The sequence below is a fragment of the Pan paniscus genome, chromosome 10, assembly GCF_029289425.2.
Source record: "Pan paniscus chromosome 10, NHGRI_mPanPan1-v2.0_pri, whole genome shotgun sequence".
Lineage (NCBI taxonomy): Eukaryota > Metazoa > Chordata > Mammalia > Primates > Hominidae > Pan > Pan paniscus.
Genome location: NC_073259.2, coordinates 53,875,311 through 53,897,235, shown reverse-complemented (window position 1 = coordinate 53,897,235; position 21,925 = coordinate 53,875,311). Strand labels below are relative to the sequence as shown.

Below are 21,925 nucleotides of genomic sequence, written 5' to 3'. Positions count from 1 at the left end.
AACCAAGACTGTAAAACAAATTAAAAATAATTAAAAATACCTTATAAGAAGTCCAGTGATGTTAATCTGGAAGAGGAAGGTTCGTGTGATGTAAAGAGGCCTTGTCTTGGGGTCAGACAAGTTTGGGTACCAGCCTTGTCTCTGTCACTTTCTAGTGATAAGACCTGAATATTTAACCTCTATCTGTCTAAGTTCTTCATGTAGAAAATGGGGATAACAACACCTGCCTGCTGGGATTGTTGTTGTTGACCCATCGTAGGTCAGAAGGATGTTGTTAGTTTTATGAAGTGAAATAATTCCCGGGTTACTATGAATTCTGTCTTATGAGTTCAAAGTTTAGACAATTAAAATTATGTATGCTCATACTACTGATTTCAAATGCATTTTCATATAGTCTTTCCTGATAAAATATATTGGTTCTGTCCTCCTGTACTTACTTCAATTTGGTGTTTATACCATTGAATCAGATCAGTCTTTCAATAAGCATGCCAATTTTATATCCCCAGCAACACTTCCCTGGATATAATGGCAGCAGTGGTCCCCAAAATACTAACAGTTATGAAACGTCATGAGACATCATTACCAGTGCAGCTGGAGGCGCTTCGAGCTATTTTACATTTTATAGTGCCTGGTAAGTTACATAGTTGATTGTGGGAAGAGATAACAATTTAAGTGGATTTTTGATTTTTCATGAAATAGCAATATTCTAGGCAAATATTAAAAGACTAGTTTCTGTCGACTAAATGTAAATCTTTCTGTTAAACCAAAAAGAGGTTAAATATGATGCAGAAGAGTCACTTAGATTAATTTTTATAAGAAAACAATATGAATTCAGTAATTTATTTATACAAAGTAACTACAATGTAAAATGTGGAGCTTTTATTTTTAAGGAGGGTGTTCATCTCTGATAATTCTTTTCTATTTTTGTTGCCATGACCTGAGTTCAAGCTTTTTTTCTCTTGTTTGAATTGTACTGTTAGCTAATTTTCATACCTGTTCTCTTCCTTCATTTCTATCCTTTTCTTACTCTATGATTGAATTAATCTTTCTCCAATGTGGCTTGTACTCATTTACCTCAATGGCTTCCACCCTCCACCCACCTTTAATTGTTACTGACATCTGTTATCACCTTATTTGTTCTCCAAAGCCCCTTTAAAACACCTATGTCTGTATTCATCCAACACATTTATTAAGTGCTTCTTATGTTCTAAGCACTGTGATGATGTTAAACTTTAAAAGATGAATTGGAAAAAAAAGCACAACTGTACTATTATAGGAGCTTAGAGGTAGATGGAAGTGTAAATAGATAATTAACAGGCAGTGTGAGAGAGGCGATGATAGATGCATATATAAAAGGCTTTGAGAATATCGATGGAGGCACAAATAATTTCTTCAAAGGAGTAGGACAGAGATTGTAATATTTGAGGTGGAAGGGTAGATAGAGCTGGCCTGGTAGAAAGGCCAAGGAGGACATTTCAAGCAGAAGAAAGTGCACATGGTCGGGGGTGAGTGAGGCATGGAGGATAAGGAGAGGAGTGCTTGGGGATGAGTGTGGAAGGAAAGGCTGAGGCCCAAATAAAAGGGCCTTGAATGCAGTGCTAAAAAATTTTTGCCTTTTAAAAATGGAAGCCAATCCAAGTTTATTAAAATTGTTTGCAGATTGTAGTGTCACACAGAAATTTGCAACTAAAGACAATAGCATTGTGGTGCAGAGGTTGATAGACAGGGAGAGAGACTAGATACAAGGAGATTGGGTTGGAGGTCCATGGTAGTCAAGTGAGACCCAGTGAAGGGACCCAGCAATGGAAACACAGATGAGAGGGCAGATTGGACAGATGGTTGGGAGATCTGTTTGATGTGACATCGTGATCCCTAAGTATGAGGGATGATACTTTGTTCTGTGAAGTTCCCAATCTTTTGAAGTCATTTTTGCTTTGTTCTTTTAAAATGAAATCTTCCTAAATCTATCATTTTCTCTAGTTATATAGGTATTTTGTTTCTCTGTATAAGAGTATTACTCGATATAAAAGTTTTTTCAAGGACAGAGCTTTCTTCAGTCATTTTTTTCTGGGCCCCCCAGTCCTCTGGTGGCTATTCAATCAGTATTTTAAAAATTGAATCATGGTGTCCTATTCATAGTTTCAGCTTAGTTTTGAGACATAATGTAACAGATGTAATTTTACTTGAAAATATTATTGCATGTTTTATTGAATTTTATTTTTAGATTGTAATTAAAAACAATAAAAATGCCTTTTGATTATCCTTAAAGTTGACAGCCTTATTCTTTTGAGGGAGGTTTTGGGTTTTAAAGATAACCAAAGGACACTCAAAAACCGTTTCTGTTAGTTAATAAAATAATACTCTTTTAGTCCAAAAGCAAGTTTTGAATACAGTATTTCTTTTCTTTTATTGTTCTTAAACTGATCCTGAAGGAAAATTGTTAGTCAACAATCAATCAGATGTATTATGGGTGCCCTTGAAAATAATCACTTGAGGACTGTACTTAATGTAAAAAAATACATTTTATAAGCATATCAGTATGTAAGTACATTCTTCTAGTAGGTAAAGGCTTAATCATTTACTGTATGCTAACATATTATACTACCACATTACGCCATACTGTACTGTACCCGATGTAATGTACCATGCCGTGCAGTACCGTATCATTCTAGGTATCAACAAGTAACTATGGTAGCAATACTCCAGTAGTTTCGAGGTTGAATATGATTCTGGTTTGAACATGTTAAGTTGAGGTTCTTATGAGATACCTAGGTGTACATGTATTCATTTATTAGCTAGATTATATTCAGGTTTTTTAGTGGCAAAGATATACATTATGGCAAATGTGTATAATTTAGGGTCCAATTAAGGATAGCATATTGCATCTAGTGCATATATCTTAAGTTTCTTTCAATCTATTACTGTACTTTTTCTCTTCTACTTTATAATAACTTGTTATATAGACATTGAGCTGGTTGCTTTAAGAAAATAATAATAAAGACCCAGTTACTTTAATAAAATATCATTTGACTTGTTGTTTCTTGAGTTACTGCTAGTTTTAGAGGAAATAATGTGAAATTCTTTAAGAAGGGATATAGGCAAATTGGGAAGTATATAGAGGAGAGTGATTAGGGAGATAAAAGCACATCAAAAAGAGCAATAAGAGGAACTGAGATTGTTTTATTTGAAGAAGAGATGACTCAAGGGGATATGAAACTCTATTCAAATCTACTCACTTATAACCAGTAACAGTAATAATACCAAACAATATGGAGGACTTAAAAAGTATTAGGCATTGTTTGAAGTATTTTAAGTATATTATCTCTTTTGATTCTCACAGCACTCCATGAGGCAGATATTATTATTATTATTATTTTGGTATTGTATGGACTACAAAACTGAGGCATAGAATTGTAGAGATTTTTAAGGTCAGGCCTGATATAACAGCACCAGATTTTCAGCTTATGCAGGCTGTCTCCAGAGTAGGCATTTTAAAATAAATATTTGTGCAACAATCTTGTCCTGAACAACTGTTGTATTTAAAGCACTATGTCTAGAATCCTTAAGGTATCGGGAGATGATGAGATTATGGATACTGCTCTCAAAATTTTACAGTCCACACGACCTAAAGGACTGTTATGTAGAAAGGAAATTATATCCATTTGAATAGTAGGACCTCAAGTGATAGAACAAAGACTGGAGAAGAAATTTACAGGAATGTTCATTTGGTCTTAATTTAAGGAAGATGTTTAATAAGACCCATTACATGTAGCATGATGTTTTTACTACTCAGGCCAGTTTTAGTGGTCACATCTTCTTAAGGTGTAATAGGCAGCCTCAGAAGTTACTGTGGTCTTGCTCACTGGAAATGATACACAGACAGTTTAAGGGACTTGCCCCAGACCACACGGCAAGAGGTGAATGTCAGAACCTCTTTGAGTACATTTTAAAATAAGGACTGAAAGTTGGAGGAGGGTGGTTATCAAGGCTGCCTTCCTTACCATAGTATTCCCAGCATTAACAAAATCCTTGGCATGTAATTGGAATTCAGATGCTTCTTAAATAAATGAAAAGCCTGTTGTAGCCAGCTTACAGTTTGCGTTAATGCAGATTATTAAAGTGGAAGATCATAAATGATTTTTTATTAATATTTATGTCTATAATCTTAGGTTTGGAAAACATTATTCATTCATAATAATTTTAATTATATGTTACATTACCACATTTTTGACTTGTAGTGTTTTTAGCATAGTTCAGCTACAGTGTAGCTTAATAAAGAATATGATTTTTTAAAATAGCAATGCTATTATATAGCCTTTACAGAACTTCTAAAAAATGACATGTTCTCTACCACCTTAATACTGAAACTCAAATCTTATTTTTTGCTACGATTATTCCAGCTACTCTTTTTTGTCTATATTTCATTTCTGACCTTTTTATGTTGTAGTCCAAATAACTCTGAGCTTTTCTCATGTTGTCCATTGTTGCATAAAAATCTTCCAGCATCTTAAAGCACAGCCTACTCACACAAAAAAGTGATTGTTTGCTACAGAAAATTTCTTCACCATCGTAATTTTTCGCTACTTCAAATTCAGTAAGCATTCTTACACATTATATTTATTTTATATTCAGTGATGAACTATTTTTATAGATTCCTTAAAATTTCTGGTTATTTATTTGATAAGGAAACATGTACTAGAAAAAAGTACAACACATATATTGTGAGATTAATTATGACAATTTCTAGAAAGTAACAGTCTGTTCAACTCAAATGTTTATAAGAAAATTCTTTCTTTATTTATTTATCTGTGCATTTAGGCATGCCAGAAGAATCCAGGGAGGATACAGAATTTCATCATAAGCTAAATATGGTTAAAAAACAGTGTTTCAAGAATGATATTCACAAACTGGTCCTAGCACCTTTGAACAGGGTATGTTGAATATAAGTTTTCTGTCTTTATACTATTAACTAAAATATTAAATTTGGAGAACTAGGGGGGCTTTTTCAGTCTAAGTTTTCTGTTCTCCGTTTACTATGATAGGAGGAAGTCATGTGGTTAGAGACATAAGATGACAGTGGGGATGTGGGAAGTGAAAAGATATGTACTAAGCTAAGTCCAGCTAAGTGTATTATCAGTTATAGATGTAGGCAAGATTCTTTTGATTGCCAGTAACATAAATCCACTCTAGTTTGCTCAACCAGAAAGAGAACCAAAGAGCCATATATGCAGCTAGACCTTGTGAGTCATGCTGGGTACTATGGCTGCTGTTTTCTCTATCTGTCCTCTGGCTACTTGTCTTTCTTTTCTGGTCTCATAGTATATGGTTTAGCCCATGAAGACATACCAGTGTTAACAGTAAAGTCTTCGGCTGGGCACAGTGGCCCACACCTGTAATCCCAGCACTTTGGGAGGCTGAGGCGGCTGGATCACGAGGTCAGGAGTTCGAGAGCAACCTGGCCAACATGGTGAAACCCTGTCTCTACTAAAAATACAAAAATTAACTGGGCATGGTGGCACGTGCCTGTAATCCCAGCTACTCAGGAGGCTGAGGCAGGAGAATCACTTGAACCCAGGAGGCAGAGGTTGCAGTGAGCTGAGATCACACCACTGCACTCCAGCTTGGGCAACAAGAGTGAGACTTCGTCTCAAAACAAAAACCAAAACAGACAAACAAAAACAGTAAAGTCTTCTTTGATTCCCTACGCTCCTTTTCATTGTTCTCTGGAGAAATAACCTCTGAAATGATTTGGTATACATTGTTTCCATTTTTTAGCATTTACATATCCATGTTCCTAAATTATAATTAAAGTATCAATAAATCATACTGAGTATGAAAAAGAGAAGAAGGGAATTACATTTAAATTGTGTAATGCAAAAAGTACTGGTGGAAATAAGAAGTTTTGGAAATTTTGCATAAGATGAATTGGTTCTTTATTAAAGATGTTAAGAATAAAGACATAATTAGTGTGAACATTTTTATAAAAGGAGGAGCCTATTTAAAGTAATTAATGGAAATGATTCCATGTGATTTGATATACTTTGATGAATGTCATAAATTAATTAAAGTAGCTTCCAGAGAGATCTCCTTTAAAAATTCATTTTAAATTGAACTTTATACTGTCACTCACTGCCTACAATATGTTTGAGTCATTTATACTCAAACTTTAATACAATCCTTGAGTATGGCAAGAATTTATGTTGTAATGGGTTAAATTTATCTTGAGAAATATTTGTTGAAAATAAGTATATGGAAGGAAGGGGTTAGGCATTTAGAAGATAAATAAATATGCTTCGTACTCTTCTCTCCTGAATCTCATAAGCCGGTTGTTGATGGCTGTTGTGAAACCTTGGTTCTTTTCTTTAAACAAGAGACACACAGCAGAGGAGATGCAGCATCGAGTAATTTATTGCAAAAGAAAAGGAATATTTTGCAAGTTAAGTGAGGAATAGACACTTATACCCTGACAGAATTCAGGGTGGGCTTGCTAGTAAGGATGAGACAGCGTAAATTGGCACTAGGAAGACTCCCTTTGTGGGAGTTGTACATGATTTTTCATAAGTGGGTGGGAAGAAGTGTTACTAGTAAGCATATTCTAGGTGGTCCTCTGAGTGAACATGTGCAGTAGCTGTACATGCTTGTTCATATATCACATGTCTCACAGGTATCTGAAATCTCCACCCAGGGGTGTGTGTTTTACTATTATAACGAGCAAAGGGTCAGTCTGAGGACAAGGAAAATCAAAATGTGCATGCTCCCCACGCTACCTGACTTCAAACTATACTACAAAGCTACAGTAACCAAAACAGCATGGTACTGGTACCAAAAAAGAGATATAGGCCAATGGAACAGAACAGAGCCCTCAGAAATAATGCCGCGTATCTACAACCATCTGATCTTTGACAAACCTGACAAAAACCAGAAATGGGGAAACGATTCCCTATTTAATAAATGGTGCTGGGAAAACTGGCTAGCCATATATAGAAAGCTGAAACTGGATCCCTTCCTTACACCTTATACAAAAATAAATTCAAGATGGTTTAAAGACTTAAATGTTAGACCTAAAACCATAAAAACCCTAGAAGAAAACCTAGGCAATACCATTCAGGACATAGGCATAGGCAAGGCCTTCATGTCTAAAGCACCAAAAGCAATGGCAACAAAAGCCAAAATTGACAAATGGGATCTAATTAAACTAAAGAGCTTCTGCACAGCAAAAGAAACTACCATCAGCGTGAACAGGCAATCTACAGAATGGGAGAAAATTTTTGCAATCTACTCATCTGACAAAGGGCTAATATCCAGAATCTACAATGAACTCCAACAAATTTACAAGAAAGAAAAAACAACCCCATCAAAAAGTGGGCGAAGGATATGAACAGACATTTCTCAAAAGAAGACATTTATGCAGCCAACAGGCACATGAAAAAATCCTCATCATCATTGGCCATCAGAGAAATGCAAATCAAAACCACAATGATATACCATCTCACACCAGTTAGAATGGCGATCATTAAAAAGTCAGGAAACAACAGGTGCTGGAGAGGATGTGGAGAAATAGGAAAACTTTTACACTGTTGGTGGGACTGTAAACTAGTTCAACCATTGTGGAAGACAGTGTGGTGATTCCTCAGGGATCTAGAACTAGAAATACCATTTGACCCAGCCATCCCATTAGTGCGTATATACCCAAAGGATTATAAATCATGCTGCTATAAAGACACATGCACACCTATGTTTATTGTGGCACTATTCACAATAGCAAAGACTTGGAACCAACCCAAATGTCCAACACTGATAGACTGGATTAAGAAAAGGTGGCACATATACACCATGGAATACTATGCAGCCATAAAAAATGATGAGTTCATGTCCTTTGTAGGGACATGGATGATACTCAGCAAATTATGCCAAGGACAAAAAACCAAACACCACATGTTCTCACTCATAAGTGGGAATTGAACAATGAGAACACATGGACACAGGAAGGGGAACATCACACTCTGGGGCCTGTTGTGGGGTGGGGGGAGGGGGGATAGCATTTGGAGATATACCTAATGTTAAATGACAAGTTACTGGGTGTAGCACACCAACATGGCACATGTATACATATGTAACTAACCTGCACTTTGTGCACATGTACCCTAAAACTTAAAGTATAATTAAATAAAAATGTGCATTCTCCATACAGGGTCAATTCCCTACTGGAGATAGCTTTGCTTAAATGAGCTGGACTACAATGCAAATGCTGAAACTTAACTATATTGACAGTAAGATTGCCACAGTTGCCACGTCCTGAGGACATGGTTACTTCCTTTTAATACCTATCCTGTCTCATTGTGAGAGGATTAACAACTGTGCGTTAAACCAGTTGTTCTACACGAGCACTTAGGAGGGATACCAGCATTGTGAACATAGTTTAAGTACGTAGAGGAGGGAACAGTTAAGTTTATTCATGGTGAGTGTTGGTGAAAAGTGGAAGAGGTAACAAAACAGCCGTATAGATAACTGGTTCCAGTTAGCCAACATTCTCTAAAGTTATTAGAGAAGCCTAAGTGAGGTGTAACCTCAGCAGTCGGGAGCCAAGAGAGCAAGTAAGTGCTGTGATGTGGAGAAAATCACTTTGTTCCATCTGAGAAGAAATGGTTGAGCACTGCTTTTCCCCCATGCCAGTACTTCAGTAATGATGCACAACCTTTCACTTAGCACTGATTATCGATAGGGGTGGGGAGTTAAGGTATGGGGAAACACAAGTAACAATATTTTATTTCAAAAACCTCTCCACTGTAATTCCCCTAATCCTTCATCATGGTTGAGGAAAATGGCTCTAAAAAATGAGAGCAATTACTGTAGCTCCAAAATTCTGTGATTGCATGTCTTACTCTGAATAGCAATTACAAAGCATCAGAGGATTTAGGTCCAAATATTGCAGACACAAGAAAATGAATTACATTTTAATACATCTAAACTTGGAGAGCAGAGTTCCAAATAAGGTAGAACTTGAGATTCAACTCTGATTTATAAAGCAGAGACTAAGAAGAGTATTTATAAAGCAAATCCATGTTTGGATACATAAAAGTGCAATAAAATTCAAGCTGAAGTTAAAATCTCTGTCTAGAACAGCGATGTTCCATTTATGCCTGATCCTTTTAGCTTTTCCACAGATGAAGACTTTGTCACCTGTTCCAGAGAGATATATTTGTTCATTATTGTTTCCAGAGAGCAAAACGGAAAATAAACTCTGCACATTTTGGCCACATCTGTGTTTTATATGCGGTGACACCCCTGTTCTCTTCAGTGAGGAAATCCAGTAAAGTAAAACCAGTCTTCTGATGAAATGGGCACAAATCAAAGAACTTGTGAGCTTCACAAAAACCTTGAAGCAAAATATACTAAGCTTAAATATTGAATGCATTGATTTCAGTAGTCAAAAACAGAGCTCATCTGCAAAAGCAACAACAACGACAACAACAAATTACATATAAGTAAAATTTAAAAAAGGTTTACAGGATGAATATACAGAAAACTATGAAGCTTAGGGGTAGAGAGGAGTAGTTGAATATATGAAAAGATACATCTTTTTTGATGAAGGACTAAATTTTTAAAAATGAAAATTGATCTATGTTTATGAACCATTAGTAAAAATAACAATAGTATTTTCTGGAACTAAGTAAGCTAGTGTAAAATTTGTATGAAAAAATTAATATATATGAGTAATCAGGAGAATTTTAAAAAAAGAGTGTTAATTCATATGGCCTAACTCCAAAAGATAATCAAATGTATTATACAATTTTAGTAATTATAATGGTGTGATACTGGCACTAGGGGAGAGAGATCAGTGCCACAGAAGGGTGGCTCAGGAAATAGACTCAAATAAAAATTTGTAATGTTATGATATTCCTCGACTGCGGGAGGAAAATAGATTACTTAGTTACTTGTGTTGGAACAACTAACTCTTCAGCCATTTGGGAAAAGCAAAGAAAGCTGAATATTTATCTTACTCCTTTTGCCAAAACAAATTACAGATGGATGAGATTTAAAGTCTATAATGAAATTGGTATATGTACATATTAAAAGTTTCAACTATAATTGTTATTAACGTAAATGACAACGAAACACCTTGTTGGAGGGAAATTTGGTAATATCTATCAAAATTAAAATGCCATGTTTTCTGATCAGCAATTTCATTCTAAGAATTTTTAATGTAGATATACTTGCTCATGTACAGAAAGATTATTAGACATGAATGTTCACTGTGGCATGATTCGTAATTAAAAATGTGGCAACAAACTAAATGCTTACATGGTAATCGTTCATGCTGTTTGCCAGATATTTTTATTTCTCCACCTTGTGGTGATTCTCGCATAGTATTTAGTAGTTAGGTTGAAGCATGTGACTAATTTTGGTCAGGGAGTTGTAAATGGAGGGAATAGCTGGTGAGGCATCTTGCGGAATACTGTCTCAGGTACGATGACCTGCAGTGTTTGAGATAGTAGTTGCTCCATCAGTAGAGGTCCCCGAGGGACTACAACAAGCAGAGTCCCCTCCTGACCTGCAACACATATGTAGCATGAGCAATAATGGAACTTATTATTTTTGCACCCTATAAAATTTTGAGAATTGTTACTGCAGCTTAATTTAATCTTTCCTGACAATACAATACCTATCAATAGAGACTAATCAGATAAATTATACCATTTCCAAATTGTATCATCCTGCGTAAATATTAAAAAACAATGAGGTGAGATTCCTAATGTGCTGCTATGGAAAAATCTTCAATTTTCTATGTGTACGAATGTATTTCCCAGGTATTCATTTTTTCCTTCCTGTATGTTGACACATTATGCACACTTTTGGATGAAATTAATATATTTCCACCGCTTTATGTCCTCTCCCTCACTTTTATCACCCAATTGTAGCAAAGTATATGTTTGCTTTTATAGCTTTAGCTATATAAAATTTTCTAATAGCTAAGTTTGTGGTTCCTGGAATTAAGATCTCTGAATTTAAATCTGACACTACTACCTACAGACTATGCACCCTGGACAAGTACTTAATGTCTTGGTTTTGTTATGTATAAAATGGAGATAATAACTGATTTTTCACTTAGAGTTGTTGAATATTTTATAAGATAATTCATGAAAAAGTGTCAGTATAATGCTTGGCACATAGTATGCGCTCAATAAATGTTAATGTTATTACTATTAGATTTAAAAGTATATTTTGACCCCTGGCTATAGAAGATGAGGAAATCAGAGTGTTTGCACTTCTAATATCTCCTGTTTTCCCACCTACTTTTGTTCAATAAATTAACTCCACATTGGCAGGGTAGATAATATTTATATTCAGCTTTCTAATTATGCTTTCTAAGTTTGTGTTTATCTTACTCCTACCGTTATTTGGAAGCAGTCTTCATCTCAAGTCCTTTTGTTACTGTTTTTCCACTCATCTTTTAGTTGTCTGAATTTCTTTAGAAAAGTTTAATTCCCTGAATATTTAATGTTTATATTTTGTTGTTGTTTTTGCCTTTATATTTGGACTCCTAAAAAAAGTTTTGTTGGTTGTAAAATATTGTTTTTTTTTTCCTTGAAGTGTTTGTAGGCATTTCACTGTGTTCTAGTACTGAATGTTTTAGTGGAGAAGTCTGAGGCCAGCTTCATTTGTTTCTTGGATATTTTTGCCTGGTGCTGAAAGGATTTTTTCTCTTGAAATCCATCCACTTTATTAGGGTATATCTCAATGTTAGTCCTGGGATATGGTATCCTCATTCTAGCTATACATTCAACTTTTTTCCTGGAAAGTTTTCTTGAGTTGCATCTTTATATACATATACATACACGAATACATATACATACACATGGTAAAGATATTAAGGATAAAGATAGGTGCTTTATAAATACCAATTTGATATAATTTTGGCATGAAAAAAAGCCTGTGGTGCATTCTGAGTTTGGGAGTAGAACTGGATATACTTACTTATTACTATTGTTTTTAATACAAAAATGGAGACAGGGTCTCACTATGTTGCCCAGGCTGGTCTCAAACTCCTTGACTCAAGCAATCCTGCCTCGACCTCCCAAAGTGCTGAGATTACAAATGTGAGCCACCGTGACCAGCCTAAATATCTAAATTTTTCTCTTTCATTATTTTAGCTCTCTTCTTTGGGGCTATCAGTCATATGATGTTGGATCTCTTTTGCCTTAATCTTTTAATTTTTCAAAGACTAATCCAGAGACCACTATCTATCACCATGCCATTAGTCATAGACAAGGGACATCATTCCACACATTTAGCTTATTTATCAAAATCAGAGACGGGATTTATAAAAGAAAAAGGATAAAGGGAGAAAACAAAACACAAATTATCTGGGAATGCGAGTCTGTTTTCCTTTCTTTGGCTAATCTACTTACCTAGTAGCTAGGAAAGAGGCCAGCATGAGTATTTTTCCATTGAGCTGGCTAACTCACTCATTGGAGAAACCATTTCAATATTTATGGATTCTCTGAAAAAAACTTGGAGAGTAAAAAAGCATAGGTGGTAGGATGCTGCCATCCTTCTGTTGGCATCTCCAGAGTTTCACTTGAAAAACACCTCCTAAGTAGACACTGATAAATTGATTTTAATCCCTATTTGAGCACCAATGCAATACATTACTATTTCAAGATGGAGCATTAGATAACTAAAGGAAATTCTATGGTGGGCTTGTAAATATCATGATAGTCATACCTATATAATACATATATGTATATATAAATATTAATTTTTAAACATTTACTTAGCTATTAAAAATCAAATGCTCATATTTAAAATTATTGGTTTATTAATGCACCATCACATGTTATCATGTGATACTCTGAATTCTCTTTTTGCATAGACAAATCAGAGATTACCTGCTGCAAGTCATTAGTCATCATTAACCTGTACTGAAATGGTTAGAGCCTAGGAGAGTTCCAGGTAAAAGGACCAGTAATGAGTAGAAGCTTGTTAGATGTAGAGATATTGAGGACAGAGATAGGTGCTTTATAAATATCAATTTGATATAATTTTAGCATAAAAATAAGCCTATGATGCTCTTTGAGCTTGGGAGTAGAAGTGGATACGTAATTTTCAGGGTGTAGTATAAAATGGAAATGCACACTCCTTGTTTGAAAATTATTAACGATTTTACAAGGGTGACAACAGAGCATTGAAGCAAGTGCTCTGTGAGCATGAAGCCCTGTGTGAAATACACACCTGTGAAGCTGGCCTTGCCTGCCAAACAGGAATGCTGGTACTGTTAATCAAACAGAAAGTTCAGAATGACAATCTGACTTTTTTTTGTAGAAGATACTAAACTTTTGGCCTTGAATATCTGAATTTAAGATACTGGTATCAAGCCAAAAGAAATTTGGGCTTAGAACTCGAAAGATTTAAACTTGTGCTTTGACTTGTGTGCTCACAGCTCTCTGTGTCACAATTTTTTTCGTCTGTACTTCGGGACAACAATAGTGTGTCGACATCACAAAGGTTTTGGGAGGATTAAGTAGGTGAATACGTATGAAGTTCTTAAAAGAATGTCTGGCACAGAGTGAGTGCTACCTCGGTTTTGGCATCGTTATTGTGGTCATTGCTATTGTTATTATGACTTGAAGTCATATTAGTGTATGAAATCCCATCCATGAATAGAAGATAGAAAGAACTTTGGGCAGGGTTTGGAGGTAAAAGAAGACATTGTAAAGGAGATGGGTAAAGGAATGATTTTAAAGATTGAGAATAATTAGGGGAGTACGATGTCTTGGAAATTAAGGGATGATAAGCACCAATTAAGTTGTTATTGGACTTTTTTCTTTGAATGGTTCAAATTCAGAATAATAAGGAAAGAAGTCTGATTATATGAAATTAAAGGGTAGGGTGACTGTGGAGGTAGTGGGAGTCGACTTTTCTGCTAATAAGTTTAGAAATAAAGGAAAAATGGTAGCTTGAGGAAAGAGAGGAGCGATTAAGGGAAAGTCTCTCGTTAACTCTTAAGTTTTTCATCTCTGAGGACAGTGCTTAGCCCAAGGCCTGACCTGTGATCATTACTCTCTCAAGGTTTATTGCATGGACAGAGCTATCTCATTTCATGCTTATAACAACCCTACATTATTAGAATTGTTTTAGAGATGAGGAAGCTGAGACACACACCAAACCAGCCTTCCAATTTCACTTTGCACAACTTTGAATTTCTTTATATTTCTTGAATAAAAGTTCCACTTTTTAACTTACCACTTCTTAGCAGTCATTGTCTAACTGAGTAATTGTTACTTCATTCATTTAATGGTTCTCAGATTTATTTAATGGTTCTCAGATTCGCATAATTTGAACCTAAATTTAATTGGCCTCCAAGCTGATGTGCTTACAGAAACAGTGACAGGAAACAAAAATGTCAAGGGAGACTATGTCTTATTAAGATGATATATGAAATGATGTCCAAGCTGAGCAATTAAAGTGTGAAGTAGAAGGACACAGGGTGAGAAACTGATGCTTCTCCTCAGCCTCTATCAAAAAGATACTGAATAAAGATAATTGAGAGGCATTAGGGGACTAGACTGAGAAAGGGTTGGAAATCTGTTCACTGAGAGTACAGAAATGAGGAAGCTTGGAAGGCAGAAGATTTTGGTCAAAGACGTCTGGCTTGAAGCTATTTCAGCTCTTTGGATTATCTGTGGTGGAGGCCATCACGTCTTTGGAGTGGAGGTACCATGAAACTAGTGTCTGCAAAACATCATCTAAATGAAAGCAAAATTCCTGAGAAGGATGGCACTATAATTTTTGAAAGAAAAGCTATGAGTTAAGCATTCGTATCAAGGTAGATGTTTGGAGTGTATTGCTTGTGTGTGAAAAGGCAGAGATGACCAGAATAAGAGTTAGAGGTATGCTGCGTTTTCTTCTTGGTTGATGAGTAGGATGGCCTGGACAAAGAAGTGACCTCTAGTAAAATACCTTCATAGTGTCAAATCATCTGGAGGAAATTCAGATTAAAGAGGTTGGATGATGTCGTAATTAAGATCCTGGGCTTTTAAGGTGGACACATTTATATTCAAGTCCCAGGCCCAATGCATATTAGCTCTGTGACTTGAGCTCTTATTTCTGCATCTTTAAAGTTTGGCAAACCTATTACATGAAGCTGTTGAGGGGATAAATGAAATAAGGCATGCAAAGCACTTGCAGTAAAGACTAATTATCAATATTTTATTTGTTAAGAGGCAGCATTGCGTTTTACTGGTCAAGTATGTAGACTCTGGGGTGAAACATATTTGGTTTGGTTTCATCTCTGCAATTTATAGTTTGTGTAGACTTTGAGAATAGTTCTCAATCATTCTAACCCTCAGTGAATTCATCTTCTAATGGGAGTGATATCAGTATGGATTTCATGAGATTATGAAAAGAAAATGCCTACAAAATATTTATTACAATGCCTGGCACAGAACAAGCTCTCCTTAATTGTAAAAATGCTAACTCTTATTCTTCATAATAAATAAAAGTAATTAATGTTATAGAAAACAAAATCAAGGATACTAATTTGTATTTGGATTACTTGATTTATATTTTGTCAGTCTATAACTGGTCTTAACTAAGGTAAGTATTAAGATCTCATTTTTAACAGTGAGTATTCTTTTGATTTTAGTTCATTGGAAATCCTGGGATTCAGAAATGTGGATTAAAAGTAATTTCTTCTATTGTACATTTTCCTGATGCATTAGAGATGTTATCCCTGGAAGGTGCTATGGATTCAGTGCTTCACACACTGCAGATGTATCCAGATGACCAAGGTCAGTACAATTTGAATTCAGGATTTAGAATAGATTTTTGTAGGGCATTAGCTGGTGACTGGATGTCTTTAAATATTTTTCTTCAGTTTTGAGATTTAAAACAATTCTTTTTTTTTATTCCCCTAGAAATTCAGTGTCTGGGTTTAAGTCTTATAGGATACTTGATTACAAAGAAGAATGTGTTCATAGGAACTGGACATCTGCTGGCAAAAATTCTGGTTTCCAGCTTATACCGATTTAAGGATGTTGCTGAAATACAGACTAAAGTATGTGCATTATCTTGGAAAGAATTTGGGAACTTGTGCGAATTTCACTTTTGGAGCAGTTTGTGTAATTCCCACTTTGCATGAATGGGGTATTCTAGTTAATGGAAAACCATTTATCCTTTTGTAGTATTTTAATTATACAGGCAAAGAAAATTGGATTGAATCTCTAAAGATCCAGTGTTTCATTATTAAATCTCTAAAGTCAGCATGGTTATTCACCATTTATCTTGCCCATAAAAGTTCAGAGAATGTGCTAAGAAATCCCAGCTAGCTGAGTTTATTCGCTTAGATTTTAGATAAATAGAATTTATAAATATTTCAAAGTTTGTCACTCTCTGGGTTTTATTGCAGGTTGCTTACCTTTAGTAATTTTGCTTGTTGATTTTTTTCCTTGCAGTGAAAAAATGTTTTTAACATTTTTCATCAAGCAAAATTTAAAACACGATATATAATAACTGTCTTTGTAAGGAATTCAAGATACTGGCCTAGAGTTAGTTCACGGGAGATTAAGAAATAAATTTGTTTTGTTTTGTTTTTTAATTGTAGCAAAACAAATAGTTTTTCTTCAAGAGTTTCTGCCTTGGTTGTGGAGTTTGCAACTTTCATAAACTACGAAGGAATTTTTTTTTTTTTTGGAGACAGGGTCTCACTCTGTCACCCAGGCTGGAGTGTAGTGGCAGATTTCAGCTCACTACAACAGCTGCTTCCCGAGCTCAAGTGATTCTCTTGCCTCAGCCTCCTGAGTAGCTCAGTCTACAGGCATGCACTCCCATGCCTGGCTAATTTTTGTATTTTTTGTAGAGATGAGGTTTCACCATATTTCCCAGGCTGGTCTCAAATTCCCTGGTCTCAAGCAATCTGTCCTGCTCAGCCTCCCAAAGTGCTGGGATTACAGGTGTGAGCCAAGGTGCCCAGCCGACTCAGGAAATATTTTTTGTAACTGGCAGCATTGACCAGGAATAAAAATACCTGGTCTCTAATCTTTGCACAGACATTATCAGTAAATGAGAGAATATGTGTAAAGTTTTAAAAAAAATTATAAAGTTATGAACATACAAAATTCTTAGATTAATAACAACAATGTGTTTTATAACTGCTTTTCATAATGTGCCTCAGGCTAGGCTGATTAAACCAAGATAGGATTGATTAAAAGTAATCTTAGGGAAAGGGAAGGACTTTGTGCCGGTATGGAACTCTCAGTTACTCTGGATTAATTCATCTAGGCATAAATTTTAGAATCTCTATAGTAGAGGTTATGAACTAAATCTGGCCTGCCAACATATTTTATTTGTCCAGTTCAGGGTTTTGTTTTGTTTTTTGAGACAGAGTCTCACTCTGTTGCCCAGGCTGTAGTACAGTGGCGCAGTCTCAGCTCACATCACCCTCCGCCTCCTGGGTTCAAGCAATTCTCCTGCCTCAGCCTCCCTAGTAGCTAGGACTACAAGTATGCACCACCATGCTCAGCTAATGTTTGTATTTTTAGCTGAGATGGGGTTTCGCCATGTTGGCCAGGCTGGTCTCAAACTCCTGACCTCAAGTGATTCACTCACCTCGGACTCCCAAAGTGTTGGGATTACAGGCATGAGCCACTGCACCCAGCCTTCAGTTCAGTGTTTAAAAGTTTTCAATTCGAATGACGTACTTTCTGCACATTTGCATGGCCTGCTCTGCTGTAGCATTCACTTGTTTTCAGAGACCTCTGCTCTAGAGGCAGGTGGATCACCTGTCCCTCAGACATACATAAATTAAGGCTACTTTGCTTATCAAATATTAGTATTCATAGATACTCAGCATCGTAAGAGTTCGAAGTAATAATTTTAATATTTAGATGACGTAAGTTAATTTAAAATTTTTTTGAGATGGGGTCTCACTCTATGGCCAAGGCTAGAGTGCAGTGGCACAATCTCAGTTCACTGCAACCTCTGCCTCCTGGGCCCATCCTCCTGGGTGAGCTCAAGTGATCCACCTCAGCCTCCTGAGTAGCTGCGACTACAGGTGCATGCACGGGTAATTTTAAAATATTTTTTATAGGGACAAGATTTTGCCATATTGTGCAGGCTGGTCTTGAATTCCTGGGCTCAAGCAATCCCACAGTGCTGAGATTACAGGTGTGAGCCATGGTGCCTAGCCAATTTTATTAATATGTAGTATTAGAGGTAATAAAACATTAAAAAGTTAAGATGATCCTTGGTGGCTTTACCCAACTTAAATAATGCTAAAGTCAAAAGCCCAATCTTTCATTAAAACATCACATGAGTGAAGAGGACAGACTCTGGGGATGTGCTTAAGGTGGTTCTAAAAAAGTAACGGTGTTCTTTATAAATAACTTATTATTAGAATGTAATCCTCAGAGTGCCCTCAGTGCTTCTCAAATACACTCAACATAAATGAAATCTAGGAGTCCACACTAGCCTTTCTGAGATAAACATTTCAGAAGACAGCACAAAAAGTTGGGGGATATGCTAGGCTCTCTAGAGAACCTACTGTTCAATATTATAATACAAATTTTTACTCTATTGACCTGTTTGGATGTGTAGTTCTGCTGATCCAACCGCTTTAATCCTGTTTAATATCTGGGTTTCATCCTATAACTATGGTTTTAGACAAGCATCTTTGAAAACCAAATTTGAGGGTATTAGTTCTTTTTCCTGCTTTGCTACTGAATGGTTTGTTAACTAGCATTTTATTCTCTGTGCCTGCTATATTTCTTAGTCATGAGAGAGAGAGGGAGTATTTATTTACAGGATAAATACTTTAAAGCACCAACCCAATATATCTATAGTTAAGTGAACATCCTAGGTATTGTTTCATATACAAACTCTCTCTGCTTTATACTGTTTATTCATTTTGCCTATAATTGCTTATTTTATTATTTTTTTCTTATACTTTTAGGGATTTCAGACAATCTTAGCAATCCTCAAATTGTCAGCATCTTTTTCTAAGCTGCTGGTGCATCATTCATTTGACTTAGTAATATTCCATCAAATGTCTTCCAATATCATGGAACAAAAGGATCAACAGGTACAGTGTTTTTCACTTGCATCCTAAATGTTATGTATTTATCTGACTCTAATTCTCATTTCCACTCTTTTTAGTTTCTAAACCTCTGTTGCAAGTGTTTTGCAAAAGTAGCTATGGATGATTACTTAAAAAATGTGATGCTAGAGAGAGCGTGTGATCAGAATAACAGCATCATGGTCGAATGCTTGCTTCTATTGGGAGCAGATGCCAATCAAGCAAAGGAGGGATCTTCTTTAATTTGTCAGGTAAATATTCAAGGCCTCACTTTTGTCTTTGCTCAGTATTCTTATAGAATGTAAGTAAGAGCCCTGCCATTGTGTATCTCTTACTTATATCATATTATTTTTCACTACAGAAATTTACCAGTTTATTGCAATTGTTTGTGTCTTGTAGTAGATTTATAGAATTCCAGAAGTAATAGGGTCTTTTAGGTGTTATCCAGTCTAATCTTTCATTTCATCTGTTTACTTATCTTGTTAAGTTGATAAATAACTTTTCAAATGTGTCCCTTAGTAGGCATCTCTACAACTTAGTCTCCAGATACACTCCACATAACACATAGTTCTAATGTTTTGATAATTTTTTAACCATTTTTTTCCATGGGTTTAGTTTCTTTGCCTAGAAAGTTTTCCCCTGAGGGCTACCACACATGGCTATGCAGGCTGTGGATGGCACACTTTTGTCGGTGCCATTCACAGTGACATGAGTTGCTGTTGGCCAAAGTTGTGTAACATTGGTCTTTCTTTCCTTCTCTCTTCCCTCCTGAACCATGTAAACATATATCTATCTGATTGTTCTGCTCTCCCTTCAAAATATAATTCAAATTATCTTTCTTTAAAGCCCTCCCCATACCTCCAAACCTCCAAACAAAATTAAGATTTACTTCTTTTGTCAGTCTATGAAAATATATACATATCTCTTGTATACTTGGTGAGTTGTGTGAAAATAACAGTGTACAGTGTTCATCTTTGTATCATTCAGAATATCGAGCTCATTGCTTTACATACAGTGTGTATTCAATAAATACTAGGTTCATTGCTTATATTTCAGATTTGTATTATTTGTATAAGTGTTAGAGTTTATACTAGCATTCAGGTAGCACTATGTCTATTTTCTAGAAATTTAATATTTCTAACAAAGCAATTATGTAGTGATTTAATACACATTATTAAATAATCAATAAAGTACTATGTTTGCCAATAGTTTACTTTTTAAACCTTACTGTATTTAATATCCCTACTGTATTTAATATCCCACTTGCCTATGGATTGAAATCAATTTGTTGACTGTTAAGATTAAGTTAATACTAATTAGTAATCAACATAAAAAGAAAAAGAATTTGTAACCCATTTTCATGCACCATTACGTTTATGAATTAAAATCACATAAACAATCTAATTATTTAAATTTAGTCAAATTTCTTTTAAGCAAGCAACAATTAAAATAGTAGCTCCGCTTTACTAAAGATAATTAAATTTTTCCATCAATAATTTAATACATTTTTACTGTGCATCTTTTGCATGCAGATTATTGCATTAATGTTAATTGAAAATACCAAAGAACTAAAAAGAAGCTTCCCCTTCTAAGTCCACATTAAGGAAACAACATACCTAAAAGCACCTGATACAACTGTACTACATTCCCCACAGGAAATCATTTCTACTATTCTTTCAATTTATCCAAATCTTTCTACCCAACAGGATTTTTACTTTATTCCTCTTTCCATATTCTTTTGGACTTCATATGCTTAGTTTTATCTTTTCTTTTTAAAACGAAATCTTAAATCCAAAGATTATGTATTAGGTTTAAAGAATTTATCCCAGTTGTCAGAGGTTATTTATATCTAACAAACAATAACTGCTGATTAAATCTTGTGGATGAATTTGTCGTATGTACCTTATTTGTGCCAGAGCAAAATAAGGTAATCAGGACTATTTATTCATTTACCAAGAGGTTGCATATTGAAGGACTATCTAGAGCAAGGGTGGAATTGTGTTAGACTTTCTGCAGAGAATTTGATAATGGAATGTACATGATTGGTAGAGAAGAATATGGAAGTTTAATACTGGGTATGCAAAGGCATGGATAAAAACCTCCAGGTAAAACTCATCAAATCACAGTGGAAAAAGTATAGTGAAGTCTGAATAAAAATAATAAGAGGCTGGGCATGGTGGCTCACATCTGTAATCCCAACACTTTGGGATGTTGAGGTGGGAGGATCACTTGAGCCAGGAGTTCGAGACCAACTTGGGAAACATAGTGAGACTCCATTTCTACAAAACAAACCAACAAGCAAAGATGGCACACACATGTAGTCCTAGCTTCATGCAGGGTGGCTCATGCCTGTAATCCCAGGGCTTTGGGAAGTCAAGGCGGGAGGATCATTTGAGCCCAGGATTTCAAGACCAGCCTGGGCAACATAGTTAGACCCCCATGTCTACAAAAAGTCAAAAAATTAGCTGGGTATGGTGGTACCTGCTTATAGTCCCAGCTACTTGGGAGGCTGAGGTGGGAGGATGACTTGAGCCTGGGAGGTTGAGGCTGCAGTTAGCTGAGATTGCACCATTGCACTCCAGCCTAGGCAACAGAGCCAGACCCTGTTAAAATAAAATAAAATAAAATAAAATAAAATAAAAGACAATAAAATAAAATAATATAATAAGGCTGAGGTGGGAGGATCACTTGAGCCTAGGAGGTCAAGGCTGCAGGAGCTAAGATTGTGCCACTGTACAGCAGCCTTGGTGACAGAGCGAGACTCTGTCTCAAAACCAACCGGTCTGGCGCGGTGGCTCACGCCTGTAATCCCAGCACTTTGGGAGGCCGAGGTGGGTGGATCATGAGGTCAGG

At 35.7% G+C, this 21,925-nt stretch overlaps 1 protein-coding gene across 1 annotated transcript in view; it reads left to right on the top strand.

The window, feature by feature from the left end:
• LRRK2 (leucine rich repeat kinase 2) overlaps positions 1-21,925 on the top strand; it is a 144,216-nt gene that overhangs the window by 34,579 nt on the left and 87,712 nt on the right. Inside the window, exons 13-18 of the mRNA XM_003825726.7 lie at positions 507-631; positions 4,819-4,931; positions 15,647-15,791; positions 15,918-16,057; positions 18,950-19,078; positions 19,153-19,323. Coding sequence (XP_003825774.1) covers positions 507-631; positions 4,819-4,931; positions 15,647-15,791; positions 15,918-16,057; positions 18,950-19,078; positions 19,153-19,323 — 823 coding nt within the window. The remainder of the gene's footprint in view (positions 1-506; positions 632-4,818; positions 4,932-15,646; positions 15,792-15,917; positions 16,058-18,949; positions 19,079-19,152; positions 19,324-21,925) is intronic.